Raw genomic sequence first — 24,396 nt, 5'->3', positions numbered from 1 at the left:
GGTAGGTAGGTAGGTAGGTAGGTAGGTAGGTAGGTAGGTAGATAGATGATAGATAGATAGATAGACAGACAGACAGACAGACAGACAGACAGATATTAGATTAGATAGAGGTAGTGATAGAGATAGGGTAGATAGATAGATAGATAGATAGATAGATAGATAGATAGATAGATAGATAGATAGACAGACAGACAGACAGACAGACAGACAGACATAGACAGACAAACAGACAGACAGACAGACAGATACATATACATTAATACATGCATGCATGCATACATACATATATTGCTACGCTACTTCTGTAAATTAAAGATCTACATTTCCAATGGAGGTTGGTGATATCAGGAAATAGACCTTTTTTATTGAGGAGCTTCGTGTATTCCCTTGGTTTCTGGAGAGAATTTTATAGCAGTTTTGCACCACCTAGTTAACAAACGACCTCTGCTAAGCTACAAGCTGGCACGTCTTCAAGATGTTATTGACATTTCCTCTGGTTGGACTTTGTCAGTTTATCTTCCCAACATATGCTTTCAGCATGAAGCTTTATATGTCTAGCTGTAAGGGGTTGGCAAGTAGACTCAGCTGGAGCTAATTCTGCTGCCACTTTTTGGTGCTCAATAAAGCAGTCAGTAGGAGAGAATATGAGAAGGAGCTCTCCGAAAGCAGACTAAAGATCTACCTGCTTCCATCTCATCTCCCTCTATCATCCCTTAGGACTAAAGGTCCTTGGATCCTGAAAGGTAGAAGAGAGGCACCAGGATTCATACAGCTAAATTGATTTTTAAGGTCTTTTTAAGATGTTGATGGTCATCACCAGTGGTGGGCTTCAAAAATTTCAGCAACGGATTCTCTGCCCAGTTGCTGAGTGGGCATGGCCATGGTAGGTGTGGCCTAGTCGGCCTCCTGCACCATAGCACAGGGGGTGGGCAGGTGTTTTTGCCTTCCCCAGGCTCTGGAGGCTTACTTTGAGCCTCTGGGAGGACAGAAACTGCCTCCCCCGGGCTCCAGAGGGCCCCCAGAAGCCAGAAACGGGCCTGTTACTAGCCTCCTTCCTGGAGGCCCATCTTTCCCCTTCCTGAACCTCTGTGCGGGTCCTGCACTTATCTCCCATCCAAAACGGGCTGCGTGGAGACTCCTGAGGGGGAATGTTGGGTGGGAGGGGCAGGGTGGGATGAGAGGGGCCAGCCAGAGGTCGGATTTGGAGGTTCTCTGAACCAGTCATAATGTTAGCTATGGGTTTCCTGAACCAGGGCAAATCTATAGTAGCCCACCCCTAGTCATCACTATCTTTCTTGTTAAGGTATTTCCTAATTTGAGTGGAATGTTTCCTTGAAATCTCTTCTTCGATGATTCCAGGAATAAATCTGTGTGCCCCACCCCTCTTCTATTTCTTGCATGTACTTTCTAGCTTAATAATCTTTGTAAATTACCTTCAACTTAACTATCTTTTTTAAATTCTCTAAAATATGTCAAAGCTTTCTTGTGAAGCTTTCTTCCAGGTGATCTTCTCTGGCTACTTCCACCTCCCTTTCTCCCCACTCCCCACCCTCTCCATTTTATTTTATGTATTTTCCTGCATTTGTTTGTTCTTGTGAGATGCCCTGATTCCTACACCATGTTTCCAAATCTAACATATGTATTTTATGAAGACATTACTGTAAGGTATTGAAAGTATTTTCATAGAACATTCCTTCACAGCCCCAAGATCCCTTTCTTACTTAGTGATACAAGATGAAACATTTTTATTGGCTATACCTGGTGCATTTCTTCATCCTGTGTTTATCACTTTGTAAGATTCTTGCTGTTCATCTCCAAATGTATATTTTTCTCCTTGGATACTTTGACAGACTTCAATATGTGTTCATTGCCTACTTTTAATCTCTATTCTGATAATGCTGCCTCTTGCTGTAGTGGATTGGTTAATGGATGAGATGCCACATTGGGATTGCTCCAACCTAGATAGAACCTCTGGAAATAGTTTTATCCTTATCTACGCGATGGATGATCAGACATATTTTCTATTTGATTCATGGGGATGGTCTAGGGATGTTCTTCAGCTCTTGTTGGATTTCCTTCAGAAGCCACTTTAAAAGTTGGGATATTAAGTGCTAATATTCTGGTTATGTTTCAATTCAGAGGTGTTGTTGTTAGTTGTGAAGTCACATCTGACCCATTACAACCCCATAAATAATGTTCCTCCAGGCCTTCCTGTCCTCTCCCATCCTCCAGAGTCCATTTAAACTCATGTCTGTTGCCTATTGCTTTGGTGACTCCATCCAGCCACCTCATTCTTCTTTTGCTCTCACTGGTTTCTAGCATTAGACTCTTCTCCAGTGAGTCCTTCCTTCTCATTAGATGGCCAAAGTATTTGAATTTTCTCTTTATGATCTGGCCTTCTAAAGAGCAGTCAGGGTTGATCTCCTCAAGGACTGACCGGTTTGATCGCCTTGCAGTCCAAGGGATCGCAGGAGTCTTCTCCAGCACCAGAGTTCAAAGGCCTCCATCTTTGGTGCTCAGCCTTTCTTTTTTTTTTTTTTTTTTTTTTTTTTTTATAGATTTTATTGGTAAAAAGAAAATACAACATCCATAACTTGTAACAAAACAATACAACTACATTTCGAGATATTCCCATACTATCAAATCATTATAAACATCAAAGGTTAGGTATCTTTCCCTCCCTCTTTTCTTCCCTCCCCCCTTACTTCCTTCTCCCCTGCCTTCCCTCCTTTCTTTTCTCCTTTTCTCCTTTCCTTCCCCCTCCTTTCCCTCCCTCGCTCCCCCCCTCCTTCACACATACCTTCCCTCCTTCCCTGCCTCTTTCCTTCCTCCTTCCTTTTCTCTTAATCTCCCTCCTTTCCTCCCTCCTTCCCTCCTTCCTTTCAACTCTCCTTCTCTCTTTCTTTCCCTCCCTCTTTCCCTCTTTACTACCCTCTCTTCTTCCCTCCCTCCTTCCTCCCCCAGTTTCTTCTCTTTCTTCTCTCCTTCTTTCTTCCCACCTTCTTTCCCTTCTCTTCTTTCTCTTCCTCCTCTTTCTTCCCCCCTTCTTCTGCCTTTCCTATTCCTCTCCTTTCTCCTCTCCATCCAGACTTCCCTACTATCCTCCTTCCCTCCCTTCTAACCTTTGTTACATTTGCGTATTTTCCTCTGCTGAGGACAATCTGGTTCTCTTTCCCTTTCCTTGCTTGAAGAGGCAAGGATTATACGTCTTCTCGCCTCATCTAAAATGAAGTTTGATCACTAATTTCATGCAGGTAATTATAGCGAATTTCCTATCAGCTTTTTAAAGTTTTCCCAGCATTGTAGCGTGACAAAATTGCTCGACGGTGGGTTCTCGCCCCTGATACATTTCTCCTTTCGTTTATCTCTCAGTTGTTGTATATTGTTCATTTGAGTTATTGGTTTAATCGTGATAGGTTAGTTAGCTATCTCTTTTTATGTCTAGGTCTTCACTGACTCATCAAGCCATTTGTATAGCTTCTCCCAGACTGTATAAAAGTCTGTGTCTTCTTTGTCATTAATTCGCATCGTCAGTCTGTTCATTTCTGCTAGTTCTAAAATTTTATTCATCACCATAGTGTTGGTGGGGGCATTTTCACTCTTCCAGCACTGTGCGTAAACAATCCTTGACGCTGTCAGAATATGGACTAGGAGGTATTGGTCAGATTTGCAAATTTTTTGATCTATTATTCCTAATAAGAAAGTTTCCGGCTTAAAGCATAGTTTAATTGACAGGATTCCATTCAGCCATCCTAGTATTTGCTTCCAATATGCTTTGGCTACCGGACACGTCCACCACATATGGTAGTACGTGCCCAGCACCGTTTTACATTTCCAGCATATGGCTGAAACTTTTGAAGACATTTTCGCCAGTCTTGTCGGTGGAAGATGCCAGCGGTAGAACATTTTATATATATTTTCTTTATAGGCCGTCGACTTTGTCAATTTTAGATTCCATTCCCAGACTCTTTCCCAGTCGTCTAGATCTATTGAGTGGCCGATGTTTTGGGCCCAGGTTACCATGACTTCTTTTACTCTTTCTGCTTCCGTTTTTCGAATCAGTAAGCAGTTGTATATTTTTGAAATTAATTTCTCATCTGGTCCAATTAAAATTTTATCTAATTCCTGGTTCTTGTTCTGGAAGCCAGGTTGTGCTAGATCGAATTTATGTTTGTTTTGAATTTGAAGATATGGCCACCAATCGATGTTTATTCCCTTATCAGCCAAATTTTCCCTGGGGTTTAGTTTGTTTTGGTCGTCTAGCAACTGTTGGTAGGTAACAATTTTATCCAAGTTTATCAAATTCGGGTATATCAGGGCTTCCGTCGGAGATATCCATTTAGGTAGTTGCGTATAGTATCTCCTTCTAATTTCGAGCCAGTCCTTAATCAATACCCCCCTTAAATGGTGACTACTAAAATAATTGTGGATTTTATTTCCCTCGCACCATAAGTAGTTGTGCCACCCGTATTGCAGGTCGTGGCCCTCTATTGTTAAGATTCTTTTATTAGCTAACATTACCCATTCTTTTATCCACATAGTTGTTGCTGCTTGATGATATGTTTTCCATTCCGGTAATCCCATTCCCCCTTGAGTTCTTTTATCCTGCAGGTGCATATATTTTATTCTGGGCTTTTTACCATTCCATATAAAGTTACGAATCATTTTGTCCAAATCATTATAAAATTTTTCCCCTAGCTTAACCGGTGCCGTTTGAAATAGGTAGAGGATTTTTGGGAGAACATTCATTTTAATTACTGCGACTCTTCCCATCAGTGATAGTTGTAGTTTTGACCAGGTTTTTAAGTCCTTTTGGGTATTCTGTAACAACTTATCATAGTTGTCTTCTTTTATGGAAGAGCACTTCGCAGACAGCCAGATCCCTAAATACTTAATTTTTTTAGTTACCTTTAATTCCATTGTTTCCTCTAGTTCTCCAATCTGGTTTTTGGGGAAATTTTTTATAATCATTTTTGTTTTTTCCTTGTTTATTTTTAAACCGGCCACACACCCAAAGTTCTCAATGTCCTTCATCAAATTCGGTCCTGAAAGTAAGGGGTCTTCCACGATAAAGACCATGTCATCCGCGAAGGCCTGTACTTTATATTGTTCTTTTTTTATGGTCAGGCCCCTAATTTCCTGATTTGATCTTATCCGATTTAAAAGGACCTCTAGAGACGTAATAAATAGTAGTGGGGAGAGCGGGCACCCTTGTCTAACACCCTTTCCAATTTGTATCCTCTCCGTTAGTTCCCCATTGACTATAATATTTGCAGATTGCCGTGAATATATAGATTCTATAATCTTAATAAATTTATCGCCAAATTTCATCATTTTTAGTTGAGTGATTAGAAAGTTCCAATCTAGGTTATCAAAGGCTTTCTGAGCGTCGACAAAGATTAATGCGAGTTGTTTCTCGGATCTTGTTTGATAGAATTCCAGGGTGTCCATTATTATTCTTGTATTGTTTCTAATATGTCTTTTTGGGAGAAAGCCGTTTTGATGCGAATGGATACTTTGATTTAATATTATTTTTAGTCTTTCCGCCAATATTGATACAAAGATTTTGTAATCTGCATTTAACAGGGATATGGGTCTATAATTTTGGACCTTGCTACTGTCCGCCTCTTCCTTTGGTATTAGGGTAATGTAGGCTTCCCCCCATGATTTTGGGACCCTACCATTTTGCAATGTATCATTACATAGTTCTAATAATTTGTCTTCTATGGTATTTTGAAGTTTTTTATATATTTCCGACGGGAGCCCATCCGGCCCAGGTGTTTTATTGTTTTTTTGTTTTTGAATGGCCTTTTTCAGTTCTTCTTGTGTAATTTCTTTATCGAGCATCTCTCTCATCTCCTCCGACAAGACTGGAAGCTTCTGCTTTATAAGGTATTTTCTAATGTCCTGTTCATTAATTTCGTCTTGTTTATATAGTTTCCTATAATAGTTCTGTACTATCTTTTTCTTTTCTCCTATTTCTTGTTTCAGATTCCCCTCCTCGTCATACAGTTGTTTAATAATTCTTTTGACCTTCTCCTTTCTTATTTTGTGGGCCAACCATCTCCCAGTTTTATTTGCATGTTCAAAATAATTCTGCTTCATTTTCTTAATGTTTTGTGCTATTTCCTCTTGGGAGATCAAATTTATTTGGTGTTTAATTAACTCTCCTTTTTCCCTGTGTCTACTATTTTCTGGCTCTTTCTGGGTCAGCAGTTCCGTCTCTCTTAGTTCTTTGTTCAGTGTATTAAGTTTTTCCCTGTGCATTTTGTTTCTTCTTATTATATAGGCTATGGAAATTCCCCTCACAACTGCCTTCATCGTGTCCCAAACATTTTGTATTGAGGTCTGCTCTTTACCGTTTTCTTTAAAGAAGTAGCCCAGTTCCTTTTCTATTTGTTGTACAAATTGTTTCTCTTGTAGTATGTTCTGGTTTAATGTCCACCTAGCTTTTATCCTTGCCTTCCCTTTCCATTGCCATAAGACTGGGTGATGATCGGCCCACTTGTTGGTTATTATTTCAATATTTACAGTATCCATGAGTAGCTCCGAGTTTGACCAAACCATGTCGATACGGGACCATGAATTATGTGGATGGGAGTAAAACGTGTACTGTTGCATCTTGTCATTCATTGCTCGCCAGACATCATAAAGATCTAAATCCTTCACCATATTTACATAGGCAGACGGTAGTTTCCTTCTTGTGCTTTTCTTGTGGGTACCCTTATAGTCCATCTTACCATCTGCTATAGCGTTGAAATCCCCTAGAATACATATATTTTGCCACTCTATTTCATTTATCCTCTTATATAGATTAATATAAAATCTCTCTTGTTTTTGATTTGGGGCATAGATTCCAACTAGTAAAAAATTTTTCCCACCATTAATTATCTCCACCATTAATACCCTACCATCTTTGTCTGCATATATTAATTTGGGGTTCAACCATTCTTTTATATACATCACAATTCCTCTTTTTCTGGTTTGTGCTGACGAGCAGAATGTTTTACCTAGTTTTGGACAGACCAACAGGTTATTGTATTTTTCTTTAATGTGGGTTTCCTGAAGACAGATTACATCTAACTTTTGTTTCACTAGATCCAACAGTACTCGTTTTCTTTTGGAAGTTATGTTAAGACCATTTACATTAGCTGATAGTACATTCGTTTCCCATTCTTCAATTCCCTTACACGTTATTCGCTTTGAGGGCACCTTTGGATCGAGTCTCGATGGGTGACCTTGCTCTCGAATCTTCTCTGCCATATCTCTCTCGTTCTCTGGCCTCTCCTGGCCCCCGCCCCTCTGGTTGAGTTTCAATTATAGTGTCCCCCTGTCTTAAAAGTCCTTCTTTATTAAATCTCTCATCGTCTGCTAGTAAAAGTTCCTGGAATTCTTGAGCTTTCGCCAAGGTATCTATTCGGTATTTCTTTTCCCTCCATGTTATCAACATTCCTTCTGGAAGGAGCCATCTGAACTGAATTCTGTCTCTGTTTAAACGTGTGGAGAGGAAGTTGTATTTCCTTCTCTTCTCTCTGACTCTCCGTGGAGTCTGTTTTAAGATGAGAATTTCTTTACCTTTGTATGTTAGAGAGTCCCCTCTTATTGTACTTAGAATGTCCTCTCTCAGCTGTCTTCTCAACACCCTCACATGGATCTCCCTCGGAAGCCGGTGGCGTCTCGCGAAGCCTGTATTGACTCTATAGGCTTCGTCCAGATCATTAATAACCTCTTTTTTCGGCCTGCCGAGGACTAATCCCAGGATTTCTCCAATCAGCTCCCGGAGATTTTCATCTTTTGCTTCCTCCACGTTTTGTAGTCTTAAATAATATGCTGATCGCTCTAATTCTAGCTGGAGGATGGCCTCCTCCAGGCTTGAGTTTATAGATTCCAGATTGTCCTCCACTTTGTCTATCCTTTTTTCCGCTATTTCCGTTCTCCCCTTAACATTTTGAATTTCCTGCTCATTTTTCAGCAGCGCTGTTTGTATTACTCCTATACGTTCCTCAATTTTTCCCATATTGTTTCTTACTTCACGCATTTCATTCTTTACTCCCTCCAGGCCTTTGGCGACACTTTCCCCCATCTTCAATATTGTCTCTTGTAGGGAGTCCATTGTTACTTCCTGGTCTTGCAGGGTTGGGGCTGCCTTATCTCCCGTTTGCCTGCCCTCAGGGGACTTTTCCCTCACCGGGGTAGATAGGGGAGTTTGCTTTTTACTCCCTTTAATTAAGGTTACTGTTTTCGTTGCCATTTGCTTTAATTCAGCTCTTCCCCTATAAGGTGTAAGTCTAGTACCTTCTGAGTGCTGCTTAAGTAGTTATACAGAGCCCGGGGTACATACAGGGTAATTAAGCTGGAGCAGGGCTGTGAAATATAGGCTCAGTTAATTCTATAGTATCTGGGAGAGTCAGGAAGAGAAACGTTTCAGCGTGATACGACAGGGTGCAGGAGAGGCCAGAAAGTATTTAGAACTCACCCATCAATCTCTTCCTGTTGTCAGTGTAGTGTTTTCCTTCTGCTGTCTCTGGCTGTAATATGACACCGGGTACTTCAAACCCTTGTGATTAAACTTCTTTCCTTTTTCCCAGGCAGGCAAATCCAGCTTCTCTTCTTCGTCTCGTCCTCTGTTAATCCTCAAATTTAACTAGTCCAAAGCCTGTCTTCTTCTATTCACAACGTCAATCAGCTTTCACAAAAGTTCACTGTTTGTATTTAATAGCCGCTGCAGATAAATGCGCCCACACACGTATCTGTATTTATTGCAGTAAAGTTGTTTATCTTTTAGGTTTAGGCTTTTAAGTCAGATCTTGTGATTACCGTCATTTGGTCCGCTATATATTCCCTGCAGCTGTCTCTCCCTTCCTTATTAGTGGCTGGCAGTCACGCCTTCTGGTCGGCCATTAATCAGCCGACCTCTTTTGCACGAACTCTGAGGGAGCCTCTTGCTTCGTGGGAGGAGATCGCCTTTCACCCTCCACTGCACAGAGGTTTCCCCTCTCCAAAGGTCCTCGCACCTCGAAGGGACCTTGCCTATTACAGCCACGCTCGTGGAAAGACCGGGCGAACCGAACAGAGAGTCTGTCAGCAGCCCGTTCCAGCGTGACGCCAGACCGGAAGTCCAGCCTCTTGCTGTAGTGGATTGGTTAATGGATGAGATGCCACATTGGGATTGCTCCAACCTAGATAGAACCTCTGGAAATAGTTTTATCCTTATCTACGCGATGGATGATCAGACATATTTTCTATTTGATTCATGGGGATGGTCTAGGGATGTTCTTCAGCTCTTGTTGGATTTCCTTCAGAAGCCACTTTAAAAGTTGGGATATTAAGTGCTAATATTCTGGTTATGTTTCAATTCAGAGGTGTTGTTGTTAGTTGTGAAGTCACATCTGACCCATTACAACCCCATAAATAATGTTCCTCCAGGCCTTCCTGTCCTCTCCCATCCTCCAGAGTCCATTTAAACTCATGTCTGTTGCCTATTGCTTTGGTGACTCCATCCAGCCACCTCATTCTTCTTTTGCTCTCACTGGTTTCTAGCATTAGACTCTTCTCCAGTGAGTCCTTCCTTCTCATTAGATGGCCAAAGTATTTGAATTTTCTCTTTATGATCTGGCCTTCTAAAGAGCAGTCAGGGTTGATCTCCTCAAGGACTGACCGGTTTGATCGCCTTGCAGTCCAAGGGATCGCAGGAGTCTTCTCCAGCACCAGAGTTCAAAGGCCTCCATCTTTGGTGCTCAGCCTTTCTTATGGTCCAAATTTCACAGCCATACATTGCGAATGGGAAAACCATAGCCTTGACTATACATGCTTTTGTTGGCAGGATGATGTCTCTGCTTTTTAGTATGCTCTCTAGATTTCCCATAGTTTTCTTTTTAAAGTGTTTTTTAATTTCTTGACTGCAGTCTCCATCTACATCCCATCAGAGTTTCATCAGCCATCCGGAATCCCTGACATATTCTCAAAATTCCAAACGTGCCTACCAGCCTGGGAAAAAAAGGCTTAGGATCATTGGCTTTATTTTTGAAATATGCTAAATAATGCCTGGTGGTTTTATAACTGTTTGAATACTTATTGATTTGGAAAGCTGAAATCCATAATCTGTGTGTGTGTGTGTGTGTGTGTGTGTGTGTGTGTGTGTGTGTAGATAGATAGATAGATAAATACAGTGACGTGCAGTCAGGGGAGGCAGAGCCTCACCACTGTCATCATGAAAAGAAAAAAAATGTAAAAGGAAAAAGGCTGAGCTAGTTGCTGCCAGAGTCACTGTGGATGACTCTGCTTAGTGCTTAACTGTTTAAAAAACCCTCTAAAAAGTGCCGTCTACAGGAGGAGGCAGGAGAACCATGTGCCTCATCTAGTCTGACTTTATGATCACTCAAGCAGAGTTAAGCAAGGGTTAAAAGCCGAAAAATTCCTTATGTAGATGAGGCACGTGGTTCTCTTGCCTCCTCCTGTAGAGGGCGTTTTTTTAGAGGCTTTTTTAAACAGTTAAGCAGATTCATCCATGGGGACTCTGGCAGCAACTAGCCCAGCCTGACCTCAGCAGCTCTTGCCTTTTTCCTTTTTACATTTTTACATTTTCATGATGGCAGGCAAGAGCAGAGTTGAAATCCTATTTATCATATATAGGTAGATGTTGACAAACATAGACGTAGACAAGGAGGAGGGTTGGTAGCTCTGAATAACTATTTGGTTTCATAGCTTAAAGACTATGCAATGTATCAAGTGCCTATCAATATATATAGGCTTGGAATACAGGTAGTTCTCAACTTAGGACACACCGGGGGGGGAGGTGTCCTACCGGTTTAACAACTGGTTTGCTGAGCTGCGCACGCATGGACAATTCAGAGAATACTTACCTTCCGGATTACTGCTTGGGAAGGGGAAAAAGCTGAGGTGCGGCAATTCACTCTGCCACGTGACTCAGCTGAGAAGATAAAGGTAGTAAAGTGCAGGAGTGGGCAGCCGGGCGGCCGGGCATGGGAGAAAACTAATTAGCTCCCAGCTGATCTTCAGAGCTACAGGCTCGCCCGAATTGGTCCGAACCGGTAGAATCTCACCCCTGAATACAAACCAGTATTTTTGTTGCTAAGCAAGGTGATTGTTAAGCAAACCACACCCTATTCTTTTTTTCTCAGGATTAAGCCAATCGTTGAGGTTGTTAAGTGAATCACATGATCCATCTTCCCCATTGCCTTTGCTTGTTGGAAGCTGGCTGGGAAGATTACAGATGGTGATTCCATGGCCCTGGGACACTGCAACTGTTGTAGATATGTACTTCACGGTTACCAAGCAACTGGTAATCAAGTGACTGTGAGGATGCTACATTGTTTGGAAGTCCAAGGAGAAGTTGTAAGCCCCCCTTTTTAGTCCCATGGTAACTTTGAACAGTTGCTAAAGCAATGGTTGCAAGTTGAGGACTACCTATAGTATCCTGTGTGTTGCACTTCATTCTTGGTTCTACCCCAGCCTGGAACATCTTCCCCATATCAGACATCTAATAAGCAGAATGATTTACCATATGGAACCATTTTGATTAAATTTTTGTATGCAGCCTAAATGATGCATAGATTCCTGTTATATGCGGGTGGTGATTGAGCTGCTGCACAAGACATCTAAGAATCATTTGCACAGATCTTGTCTTTTTTCCTCCCATATGGCATCTTAATAGAGCAATTGGGACTGATAGGAATAATCCACTTGATAAATTACCCTTACAAAAGAACTGGGGATCACATCCATTTGGGGACCATTATATAGGTGAGTGGACGGATGTAGTGGCTAAGATGCTGAGCTTGTTGATCAGAAGGTCGGCAGTTCAGCGGTTCAAATCCCTAGCGCTGTGTAACAGAGTGAGCTCCTGTTATTTGTCTCAGGTTCGGCCAACCTAGCAGATTGAAAGCACGTAAAAATGCAAGTAGAAAAATTGGAACCACCTTTGGTGGGAAAGTAACAGCATTCCGTGTGCCTTTGGTGTTTAGTCATGCTGGCTATATGACCACAGAGACATCTTCGGACAGTGCTGGCTCTCAGGTTTGAAACAGAGATGAGCACCCGCCCCCTAGAGTTGGGAATGACTAGAACATATGTGCGAGGGGAATATTTACCTTATATAGGTGAGTGTCCCTCCCCAAGATAGGATAAAGCTTGGTCAATTGTTCTTGATCAATTTAGCCTGAAATTTAACTCGGGCAAAGGAAATAAATGTAATCAATCTCTCACTGCATCCATTGAGAACTATCAGAAATAAGACCATTATTTAAGGAACTCAGGCATTTTAATTTTTCTCTCCTACCTTCTTCTTCTCCTGAACAGAAAGCGTGCTACTCATAGTGCTGGCAAAAGAAAGGGCAGCCAGAAAGACCTGAGGCCTCCAGATCTTTGGATACACCATGAAGAGATGGAGATGAAGAACATTGAAAAGCCGTCAGGTTCTGATCCGCCAGGGAGAGTCTCACCAATCAAGAGCTGTCAAGAAATCACTCCAGGCAGCCACAGCCAATCTGAAACACAGATGGGCAGCAAGAGTGCCCCACAGTCTGGTAATATTGCTTCTTACCATATGTAAAATGTACTGTGCAGCATAAGTTCACACCCATAGTACAATCCCTAATGAATTCCAGTGGAAAAAATCACACGGGAAACAATTATGGAACTTCACCCATTGCGTGAAAAACACAACCTAAGCACCCGCTCAGGTTTACCTGCCCCACCTAGTGATCAGATGAGAAAAAAAGACACTGCAATGTTTTTGATGCTAAATATGTCATTGGTTTGATGGCAATAAATATTTTATTAATCCTGCTAGCAGCACATAGCAGAGGAAACATTCTACAAGACGTTAATTCATAAGATTTTGTTGTTGACATTGGCCCATTGGTTAGTGTCTAGATATGTTTTGTATTGTGTTTAATGGTTCTGTCTGTTTCATGTTCTGTGTGTCTGTAGCTATAAATGTTATAAATGCAGGATCGGTAGCTTTTTTCAAGCTAAGAACAATGGAGGCTTCCGGTCAACCATGCTCAAGGTCATAGCCCGACTGGATGAAATCACTGCTGATACTTCTACCACCATGTTTGCCCCTCTCAACCTCATTACCATGTTGCCCTGAAAATAAAACAGGGTCTTATTTTCTTTTGACCCCCGAAATAAGCACTTGGGCTTATTTTCAGGGAGGCCTTATTATTTTTGAGGTGCAGGAGGTGGTGAGCGTGGTCACCTCATGGCTGCTGCTGTGTTGCAATATTTTCAGGGAGGGCTAATTTTCAGGGGAGGGATTATTTTAGCACATGAGCTCAAAAGCCCAATTGGGCTTATTATCCAGGGAGGTCTTGTTTTCAGGGAAACAGGGTAGTAAACATCGTTCAACCATTTCATACACTCCCTTCTTTAAACACACTTATTCACACAAACCCTCAACCACTTTTATTGTTTTATTTATTGTTTTATTTAATTTCTATAGCCACCCATCTCAGCCAGGTGGCTCTGGGTGGCTTACAATTCCAAAAGTATAAAACCATTAAAAACAATAAAAAAACATCAAAAGAATAAGTTCATAGTCCACCAACTAGTATTTAAGCCAAGAAAGTGAGTCTTTAGCATATTCGGAGTCCTGGGCCTGGATGCATAGCCAGGTTTTTAAAGCTTTATGAAATTCCAACCAGGGTCATTCTAATCTCTGATTAAGATAATCTCTAATTTTATTTGATTACTGTCATCCCAAGGCCCCAAGTTACAAATTTCTATAAAGTACATAGCTGCCTGGACCTGGGGCACTGCAGAAATAGGACATTTTACAAGAATCTCTTGTGCCCAGTCCGGTATAGTCTGGTCTAGTCTGGTCTAGTCTAGTCTAGTCTAGTCTAGTCTAGTCTAGTCTAGTCTATTATCTAAGAGTAGCCCTGAGATTGGTTCAGATCAAAGACCTTCCTATATCAGCATCTATCACATTGGTCAAACAGATAGCTATATCAAAAGTTGAGAAGCATCACAGCTTGATGTTGGCCCTCTTCTTCTTTTCCTCCTAGCAACTTTGTGAGTAAAATGTAGGTTTGGGTGTGGCATCATGAATCTGGGTATGTCTAGTTTAATGAAAAGAAGGACTAGGGGAGACATGATAGCAGTCTTCCAATATCTCAGGGATTTCCACAAAGAAGTGGGAGTCAAACTATTCTCCAAAGCACCTGAGGGCAGGACAAGAAGGAATGGGTGGAAAATAATCAAGGAGAGAAGCAACTTAGAACTGAGAAGAAATTTCCTGACAGTTAGAACAATCAATCAGTGGAATAGCTTGTCTCCAGAAGTTGTGAATGCCCCAACACTGGAAGTCTTTAAGAAGATGTTGGATAGCCATTTGTCTGAAATGGCATATAGGGTTTCCTGCCTAGGCAGGGAGTTGGACTAGTAGACCTCCAAGGTTCCTTCCATCTCTGCTATTGTATTGTATTGTATCTCAGGCAGGGTACTTGACTGGTATCTTCAGATGACTTAAGATCTCAAGCTTTGGATTCCGTTTGGATAAATAATTTTTTCCTACCTAGGATTATATTTCACATATTACATTTTTTTCATAATCATTAGTAAAAATCAGATATGAAATCTACAGAGAAGGCAATGTGTGTTAGTGCAACTCAAAGGCTAAAGCAAAACCCTTGAATGGTAAACAATTACAAACAGATTTTCTTCTGCAACTCAAATGCTCATAAAACCAGTAATTGCTAGTTCAGATATAAACAAGGATATTTACATCAGGGTTTAATATGGAGTATTATATAGAGTTTAATATGGGGACAGCAAATTAGTATAATTCCAGATATTTATACTTGTTTGTATGTGGAACTAAAGCTTCTCATTTTATAGAATTCTTTATTGGACAAGTTAGATTGGACACACAAGGAATTTGTCTTTGGTGCATATGCTCTCAGTGTACATAAGGAGAATAAAATACATTCATCAAGAATAAAAATATACAACTTTAATCTGCCAAATCTTCAACCATAGACCTTGGAATCTTTGCATTAGAGTTTGATTTGAAGTTATATGTTTTTTAAAAAAAATATTTTATGTATGCAACCCTAGTAAAATTTTGAAATATGATACAATTTCACCCTAAGATTTTATTCCTGAATGTACTGCTGAAGCTATCAGGGTGTATTTGTGCAGCAAATGATCTTAAGTAACTGGAGATCATATGTTGCCTTTCAAATGCTTTCTTGAGGGTATTTGCCCATTCAATTAGATTAATCAGAATAGAATAGAGCTGGAAGGGACCTTGGAAGTCTTCTAGTCCAATCCCTGCTCAAACAGGAGATCGTATACCATCTCTTCTAAAAAAACCTCCAGTAATGGAACAACCATTATTTATAGAGGCAAGCTGTTCCATTGGTTAATTGTCCTCACTATTAGGAAGTTCCTCCTTAATTCCAGGTTGCTTGTCTCATTCCTTAGTTTCCATCCATTGTTTCTTGTCCTGCCCTCCGGTGTTTTGGAGAATAAATTGACCCCCTCTTCTTTATGTCAGCCTCTCAAATACTGGAACACAGTTAAACCTGCAATTAAGATTAAGTAGAACGGGCATCCTCCAAGTCCCTTGCACCAGGCCTCGTCTTGCTTTAAGTTTGAACCTTCTCAAGTTAGAAGTCCTCAAGGCTGGGTTAAGCTGCAATTCTACTTGTCTCTTGCTTGAGTTTTCCCATGGTGAGTTGTTCCATGGCAAGTTGGGCTTGGCGAGTCCACTGGGGCGAGTTGACAGTGGTGAGACCGCCAGGGCGAATCGGCCATGGCAAGTTGTCCTATTCCTCATTCAGTCTTAGTCGGTAATGGTTTCCTCTTATCTTCACTACCAGTTCAGAATTGGGAATGTGCATGTGGAGAGCATCCGTGATGACATCTAGGTGGGTGGGCGGAGCCTCCTGCCCCCACGGCTACCGGTTTGCCTGAACCAGGGTGAACCGGCAGAATATCACCTCTGATCTTAGTGCTCAGTGGTGGGATTCAATTTTTTTTTACTACCAGTTCAGAGGGCGTGGCTTGGCAGGCATGGCATGGCTTGGTGAGGGTGGCAGGGGAAGGATACTGTGAAATCTCCATTCCCACCCCACCCCAGGAGAAGGTTACTGCAAAATCCCCATTTCCTCCCAAACGGCTAGGACTCGGGAGGCAGAGAATAGCTGGCCAGTCAGAGGTGGTATTTACAGGTTCTCCAAACTACTCAAAATTTCTGCTACTGGTTCTCCAGTAGAATACCACCTCTGTCAGTGCTCCATGAATTGATGGAGGCCAGACACTGGAAGAATAAAGTTAAAACCTTGAGATTAAAGAGAATAGGTATAGATATAGTCTGGGCCTCTGATTTATTTTTCTTCTTTTTCATTTTGTATTTGCTTTTTATTGTCCGCTTTTTCTTGCTGTTGTTAGTGGCTCAGAGTCGCATGCTACAAAATGGGCAACTTTTTTCATTTCTTCCTAGAATTTTTCTACAAGGGCAGGGTTCCGTTTTGAGTATTGATCCATTGGTAGCAACAGGATTTGATGGAATGATTTGTCACCTGAGCCTGACATTGCCAGCTGAGAGAGTGACTAGCTTTCATAGCTAAGTCAGGACTAGAACTCCCAGAATCCTGGTTTCCAGCGTTGGGGGGAAATATTTAAATAAATTAATAAATAAAATCACATAGAATGTCAAATGCTGACCGGACCAAATAATTAGCATGTAAAAACATGCATGACCCGACAAAAGGGCGAATGACAAAACCGTGTCGCTAAAACCGCGACGTCATCAGCGCGGAGACAACAGCGCGGAGACAGAAGGGCACTTTAACTTAAGGTAAGGGTTAGGTTTAGGGTTAGGTTTAGGGTTAGGTTTAGGGTTAGGTTTAGCGTTACATTTAGCGTTACGTTTAGGTTTAGGGTTAGGTTTAGGGTTAGGTTTAGGGTTAGGTTTAGGGTTAGGTTTAGGGTTACGTTTAGGGTTACGTTTAGGGTTAGGTTTAGCGTTACGTTTAGGGTTAGGGTTAGGTTTAGGGTTAGGTTTAGGGTTAGTTTAGGGTTACGTTTAGCGTTACGTTTAGGGTTAGGTTTAGGGTTAGGGTTAGGTTTAGTTTTACAGCGCGCTTCTGTCGCCGCGCTGTTGTCAGCGCGATTCAGCGCTCATTCATCAGAGCGCTTTAGAACACGCGGTTTTGTCACCACGGTTTAGTTGGGTGCAGTTTTGTCGTTCGCCCTTTTGTCGGTGAACCAAAAACATGATCATTCTTGCCATGGATTTTTCCCCACAAACTATAAGGAAGTCTAGTCACAATAGCAATATCACTTAGACTTATTTACCACTTCACAGTGCTTTACAGCCCTCTCTAAGCGGTTTACCGAGTCAGCATATTTCCCCCAAGAAATCTGGGTCCTCATTTTACCCACCTCGGAAGGATGGAAGGCTGAGTCAACCTTGAGCCTGGTGAGAGTTGAACTGCCAAATTGCAGGCAGCCGGCAGGCAGCAGAAGTAGCCTGCAGTACTGCAATCTAACCACTGCGCCACCGAGGCTTTCAAAACAACTTACATTTTTGAAAGATGATCAGCATTTCTGCAAAGCACTTTCCATTGGAGCTACAAGGAGATGTGACTAAGCTGTGACACAAATTTATAACAGGAATTAGCATTCAAAGTCAATTCTGAGAAAATGAGCAGCCATTCATTGGATTCCAAAGTGGCCCTTAATATTTTCTGTGTTGCTATTAAGAAGGGATGTTTATTGAATTGAATTGAATTGAATTTATTATATTTCTATGCCGCCCTTTTCCCCGAGGGGACTCAGGGCGGCTCACAACCCAAGTCAAGGGGGGGGGGTACAAATAAGGAATAAAAAAAGTCGAACAAACAATACCAAAATTTAAAAGCACACAACAACCATACCATTCAAGAGGGGACAAAAGCTCATTAGCCCCAGGCCTGTCGGAACAGCCAGGTTTCAAGGGCTTTGCGGAAGGCCTGGAGGGTGGTGAGGGTTCGAATCTCCATGGGGAGCTCGTTCCAAAGTTGAGTCCCCAACTTTTTAAAGTGGAAGCTATGACAAAAGATGTCCATTTATCTTTCCACTGGCTGGGAAGCAAGGAGCCAAACAGCTTGCATGGGAATTTGATTTAGTCATTTAAAGCATTTATATAGCCGCTCATCTTATGCTCATGCATTTAAGCTTTGCTTTGTTTTCTTTCAGTTCCTGACACGGAAGAAGTGGGAAGCAGCATATCCACATTGGAACGTTCACTTGCAGCTCGGCGAGCAACACGTGCCAAGCTCATGATTCCTATGGACTCACAACCCAGCAATCCTTGTAAGCCTAACATCTGCCCTAATATTCAAACAGGAATTCCATTGTGTCGTCATGTTGTTAGATAACTCTCTTCATTCAGTTGGATAAATAGAGTGATGCGGTGGCCTAGAGGGGGAGGCTCTTGCCTCACAATCAGGAGGCTATGAGTTCGATCCTAGGTAGAGGCAGGTATTTCTCTTTCTGGCCACGTAGAGAATATATCTGCTGAATATAGTTATAGTCATTAATATAGTCATTGGCAACAATAAGGGCATCCAGCCAGTACTCAGCTCCATTCAGTTGCTCAGACATTACCCCGCAAGGGATTATAGGATTGTTAAAAGAAGATGGTTCAGTTGGATAAATAGACATGTTTACATGGAAGTCTTCTCCTACACAATTGTTTCTACCTGCTTGCATCTTGAATGGAGAGCCTACCTTAACTCATGTTGGTGAGTGAAGTACAGCTGATAGATATATAGTATGGAGCCATCAACTGTCTTAATGGCCCATGACAACAATTGCTCACACCCTCACCTAAGAAGGGATCATGTCTAGAAATGTAACAATGGGAATATCAGCCACTATGATTGATTATAGTCAGTTTAGTGTAGTGGTTAAAGTGCTGGACTAGAAACTAGAAAACTACTTAGCTAGGAAAGCTGGCTGGGTGACTTTGGGCCAATCATTCTTTCTTAGCCTTATCCACCTCACAGAGTTTTTGTGGGGGCAGTGGTGGGTTTCAACCCCGTACCGGTTGGAACGGGGCAAGTGCCGTCGTCATGGACGCATGCAGCACGTGCATGCGTCTTAGCGCCTCTGTGACACTCCAGCTGTACGCCCCAAGCATGTGTGCGGCAGCGCAGAAGCTTTAAAACACAGGAAAGGAGCTCAGGCATGCAGGTGGGCCCTCAGGAGCACCGTACCAGAATGGTATCCAGTGCTCCAGGCTGGCTCCAGTATGCCCCTACTGGGGCGTACTGCCTGCAACCCACCACTGTGGGGGGAATAGGAAGGACAGAGTATTATGCCTTGAGTTACTTAATAAAGCTGGGATATAAATGTAATATAATAATAAATTATCTACAGGCATTTTTCAAGACTGACAAATATTTTTGGCTATCTGAGATACAGAAAAAAATTATCTTAGATAGCCCAAAAAGGAGTTGAGAAAATCCAAGCATATGTGTTAAAACCATCTTCGAAAGCAAGGGTGTTGAACTCGCAGCCCACGGGCCAGATGTGTCATGCGCTGGCCATGCCCACACCCAGTTTAGCAGGGGGGAGTTGCAATATGTCACATGATGACATGAGTTTGACACCCCTGCCCTAGAGTAACAGAATAACAGAGTTGGAAGAGACCAAGTTTTTTAGTCCAACCCAAGCAGGATACCCTCTACCCGTGGTACCAGAAGTAGCACACAGAGCCACGAGCTGTTGCCTGTTGCTCTTCCTCGTTCCGGCGTGCCTACCAGATGGTCGTCACGCACATGGAACTGCTGAAAACCAGAAGAGCATCCGCCCAGTGTGCATGCACTGGCTACCGATCGGTCTCCGGATACGCTTCAAAGTGCTAGTTGTAACTTATAAAGCCCTTCATGGTATTGGACCTGGGTACTTGAGAGACTGCCTGCTGCCAATTACCTCCCATAGACCCATTAGATCGCACAGGGTCGGCCTCCTCCGGGTTCCGTCTACCAGCCAATGCCATCTGGCTACCACCCGGGGGAGGGCCTTCTCTGTAGCAGCTCCGGCCCTTTGGAATGAACTCCCCACGGAGATTCGGACCCTCACCTCTCTCCAGGCCTTCCGGAAAGCCATCAAAACCTGGCTGTGCCGGCAGGCCTGGGGTTGATGAGTTCCCCTCCCCTCTCAACTTGTATGGCTGTATGACTCTTGTGTATTTTAATTACGTGTATTGTGTTTGTATCCCCTTTCCCCTTTTGAGTTGTTCACCACCCTGAGTCCCTCCCGGAGAAGGGCAGCATACAACTAAACTAAATCTTAATCTTAATCTTAATCACACAAAGACCTGTTGGCTTGCGCACCGGGTGGCTACTTTTCTGATTTCTGGCATGCCCATGCGCACCAGCCAGCTGATCTTTGCATGCACATACACACCAGAAACTGGAAGACAAGGTGTCCAGCAGGCATGCACGTGCCGGAATCCAGGCAATTGTCTTCCTGGCACTCACATGTGCACCGGGCAGCTGCTCTTCTGGTTTCCAGCATATGTGTGCGCACTCCCATTTTGGCACTCAGTGCCGAAAAAGTTTGCCAACACCATCCTATACCATTTCAGGCAAATGGCTGCCCATTCTCTTGTTAAAAACCTCTAGTGTTGGAGCATCCACAGCATCTGGTGGCAAGCTGTTCCACTGACAGTCTATGTTGGTTCTCTCTTTGATTAGTTTCCCTCCATTGCTTCTTGGACTGTCTTCGGGTGCTTTGGAGAATAAGTTGACTCCCTCCTCTCTGTAGCAGTCCCTTACACTTCAACAATGTCTGGCATTTACAAGGATGGTGAATGCAGGTTGGCTATTCACCACGCAGAGATTTTTTTTTTTTTAAAGCAAAGAAAATACTTCCTGAACTACTTGGAAAAGCTGGATAAAGCATAAAAGAGATTCAGCTTTCCCTTTTAATTATTATCCGTATTAAGGACCACTGAAACACTAAAATAAGGCATTCAGGTTGGTGAGGACAGTTTCCTCAGGTATTGATTATTTTAGTAAGGAAACCAAAAGGCCTTCCACTAACCCACAAAGACAAAATTGTTTTAAAATTGGTTGAGACAACTGGTGATCTACTAACTAACAGTGCAATTGGTTTTTATACACCCTGACTGAAACACTTTTTACGTTGCTAGAAGTAAACTGTAAGCAGGGTCCGTCCCCATCCCCCACCCCCAATTCTGCTCTGGGATTATTGATGGGTAGGATAGAAACACAGCCTTGAATAGAAATAGAGATATGTAAAAAAAAAAATCTTACCTTTGATCCCTTCCTACACATTTCTGGAAAATGTAGTTGGAAAGTGTATTGGTGCTTAAGCTGCCACAACTTTGCCAAATTTCAAACACACAGGTGTCCTTGGACTTGGATTTTGGATGTGTACTGTTGTTGTTGTTGTTGTTGTTGTTAGTTGCAAAGTCATGTCCAATCCATCGCGACCCCATGGACAATGTTCCTACAGTAAGGTGACCAGATTTTCAGATTGGAAAAGAGGGACGCCTTTGGCCGGGGGGGGGGGGGGGGGTTGATTAAAAAAAATTTTTTTTGTCAAAAGGTCACCCCAGGACACTGAAACCAGCATAAATACAAATCTGTTGCCAAACAAAATTTTGATCACGTGACCATGAGGATGCTGCAACGGTCGCTAAGTGTGAAAAATGGTCATCAGTCACTTTTTTCAATGCCATTGTAACTTTGGTCACTAAATGTTTTCCCCCTCCTCGAGACTCCTCACTTCTTCCTTCATTCCTCTTGCTTATCTACCTTCACCTTATCTGTCTTCTGCTCTTTCCCTCTCTTCCTTCCTTTCTCCTTCCATCCTCTCTTCTTTCCTCACTCACTCCCTTCCTCCTTTTTTCTCTTCCTTCCTCCTTCCATTCTTTCAGCTTCATTTCTTTTGCCTATCTACCTTCTCTGTCTTTCTGCTCTTTCCATTTCTCTCTTCCTCTTCGCTTCTGTTCCTTCCTCCTTCCCTCCTTTCCTATTTCTTCCTTCTTTCTGCCTATCTACCTTCACCTTCTCTGTTTTTCTGCTCTTTCTCTGTCTTCCCCTTTCCTCCCTCCCTCCCTTCTTTCCTTTCTAGTTCCATCTTTTCTTCTTTCCTCTCTCCCTCTTTTTCTTTTTTCCTTCCTTCCTCCTTCCTCTTGCCTATCAACTTTTTTATTTTTTTTTGTTACATAGACGACACATACCCACAACAATAAAAACAAAACAAAACAAAAAGAAAAAAACCCAGCATCACATATAGCATGTCATTTGGTTACAAGTGTTTTAACATTTATCATTCTTATACATTTATTATTTCATTTAATAGGTTATAATATACAGTTTGGGTTGCTTTGTTTACCATCCCTTCCTCCTGTTATAACACCACCTTATTTTCCCTTTCTTTTCTCCCTTCCTCCCTTCTCTACTTTCTTCCTTCCTGCTCTCCTTTCCCTTCCTTCTTCCTGTACCTTTCTCCTACTCCTGCTCTTTCTCATCCCCTTCCTACCCTCTCAACTCCTCTTTCTCTCCCTTCCATCCTCCTCTCCTTTCCCTTTCCTTTCTCCCTCCCTCCCTTCTCTACTTTCCTCCTTCCTCCTCTCCTTCCCCTTCCTTCTTCCCTTACCTTTCTCCTACTCCTGCTCTTCCTCTTCCCCTTTCTACCCTCTCTCCCCCTCTTTCTCTCCTTTCCATCCTCCTCTCCTTACCTCTTTCTTCTTTCCCCCATCTTCCTTTCATTCTCTCCTCCTTTCTCCCTTTCTCCCAACTCCCTTTCTGGGAGTTGAAGTCCACACACTTTCAAGTCTCCAAGGTGGAGAAAGATTGATCTATCTAATTAATATAATTATTTCTCCCTCTCTTTTTCACTCTCTCTCCAGCGCACACATGCAAATGCATAGGGCAGCCCACCTCACACACAGGTAACTCCGGGCGGCTTACGGGAAGAGGACAGCCGACCACTCACCCACACGGGGGGGGCAGGATTTCGCCAAGAAAAGTTAATTTTCCTGCGAAAGGGGCCGGCAGCCTCTCAGCTCTTCCCGGCCGGGGAGACCTCCCCCCACTTCCACTCCTGCGACCCTCCTCCCACCTCCTCGGAGCTTCAAGCAAGCTAACTGGGAAGGCCGGGGAAGAAGAAGAAGCGGCGGCGCGAGTTCTAAACTGCCAGCATGACTTTGAAAGGGCTGGATTGCCTTCCGCGCGGGCCGACGTGGAAGGCAAGCAGCAAGCCAGCCCTTCAAACTCATGCCGGCACTTTAGCGTGCCCCTCGGCCGCCATTCAGCTAAAGATGTTTCGCTGAATGGCGGGTGAGTCCTAAACTGCCGGCATGACTTTGAAAGGGCTGGATTGCCTTCCGCGCGGGCCGACGTGGAAGGCAAGCGGCAAGCCAACACTTCAAAGTCGTGCCGGCAGACAGGGCTGGAGCAAGCGAGCGTGCTCCGTCCCGGTGGGTGCATGAGCGGAGCACTTTTCCAGCGCTCCTGTGCCTGGAGAGCTCCCTCTGCATATGAGCCCGGGATCCGCCGTTTGCGCTCCCTTGCTCTGCCTCGCCACCCGCCTTCCCTATCTAGGGACTCCTCCAGCAGAAATAGCAGAGTCGCGTCGTGCGCCGCTCTGCCTTTCTCTGCGCTCTTCCCGCCCGGATGCCCAGAGCCTCCCAGCCCGCCCGGCCCGGGGTGAGTCAGCTGCAGTGCAGCGGGCGGCGATCCCGCCACCCCCCCTGCTCACTCGCCCCGCCCATCACTTACTTTAAGCACGCCGCGTTTTCCATCCCAGCCAGCTCACTGATTGGCTGGAGTCCAGGCCAATCCAATCAGTGAGCAGAAGGCTGGGCTGGCTTAAATTTGTAGGTAGGTAGGATAGAGAACAGAACGATGAGCCAGCCCAGCAAGCTAGCAGCTGATGGGCGGGAGCTGCAAGCACCAAAAAAAGCGTGCTTTTTAAAAAAGTGTGCGGGACGTGGGAAAATGCATTAAAAAGCGGGGGCGTCCCGCCAAAAGCGGGACGTCTGGTCACCTTATCCTACAGGCCTTCCTGTCCTCTATCATCCTCTGGAGTCCATTTAAGATCACGCCTACTGCTTCAGTGACTCCATCCAGCCACCTCATTCTCTGTTGTCCCCTTCTTCTTTTGCCCTCAATTTTTCCCAGCATTAGGCTCTTTACCATTGAGTTCTTCCTTCTCATTAAGTGGCCAAAGTATTTGAGTTTCTTCTTCAGGATCTGGCCTTCTAAAGAGCAGTCAGGGTTGATCTCCCCTAGGACTGACCGATTGGATCTCCTTGCAGTGCAAGGAACTTGCATCAATCTTCTCCAGCAAGTTATGGTAATCCATTTGAGATATTTTGACTCAAAAATTGTTATTTTATGA

The 24,396-nt window shown here is 43.2% G+C and overlaps 1 protein-coding gene across 1 annotated transcript in view; it reads left to right on the top strand.

The window, feature by feature from the left end:
• Positions 1-24,396, top strand: part of DCC (DCC netrin 1 receptor) — a 774,549-nt gene that overhangs the window by 705,945 nt on the left and 44,208 nt on the right. Inside the window, exons 24-25 of the mRNA XM_032213902.1 lie at positions 12,319-12,545; positions 18,211-18,327. Of these exons, the coding sequence (XP_032069793.1) occupies positions 12,319-12,545; positions 18,211-18,327 (344 nt within the window). The remainder of the gene's footprint in view (positions 1-12,318; positions 12,546-18,210; positions 18,328-24,396) is intronic.

This window comes from Thamnophis elegans, chromosome 3, assembly GCF_009769535.1.
Source record: "Thamnophis elegans isolate rThaEle1 chromosome 3, rThaEle1.pri, whole genome shotgun sequence".
NCBI classification, from domain to species: Eukaryota; Metazoa; Chordata; class Lepidosauria; order Squamata; family Colubridae; genus Thamnophis; species Thamnophis elegans.
This window is presented reverse-complemented; position numbering and strand designations above follow the sequence as displayed.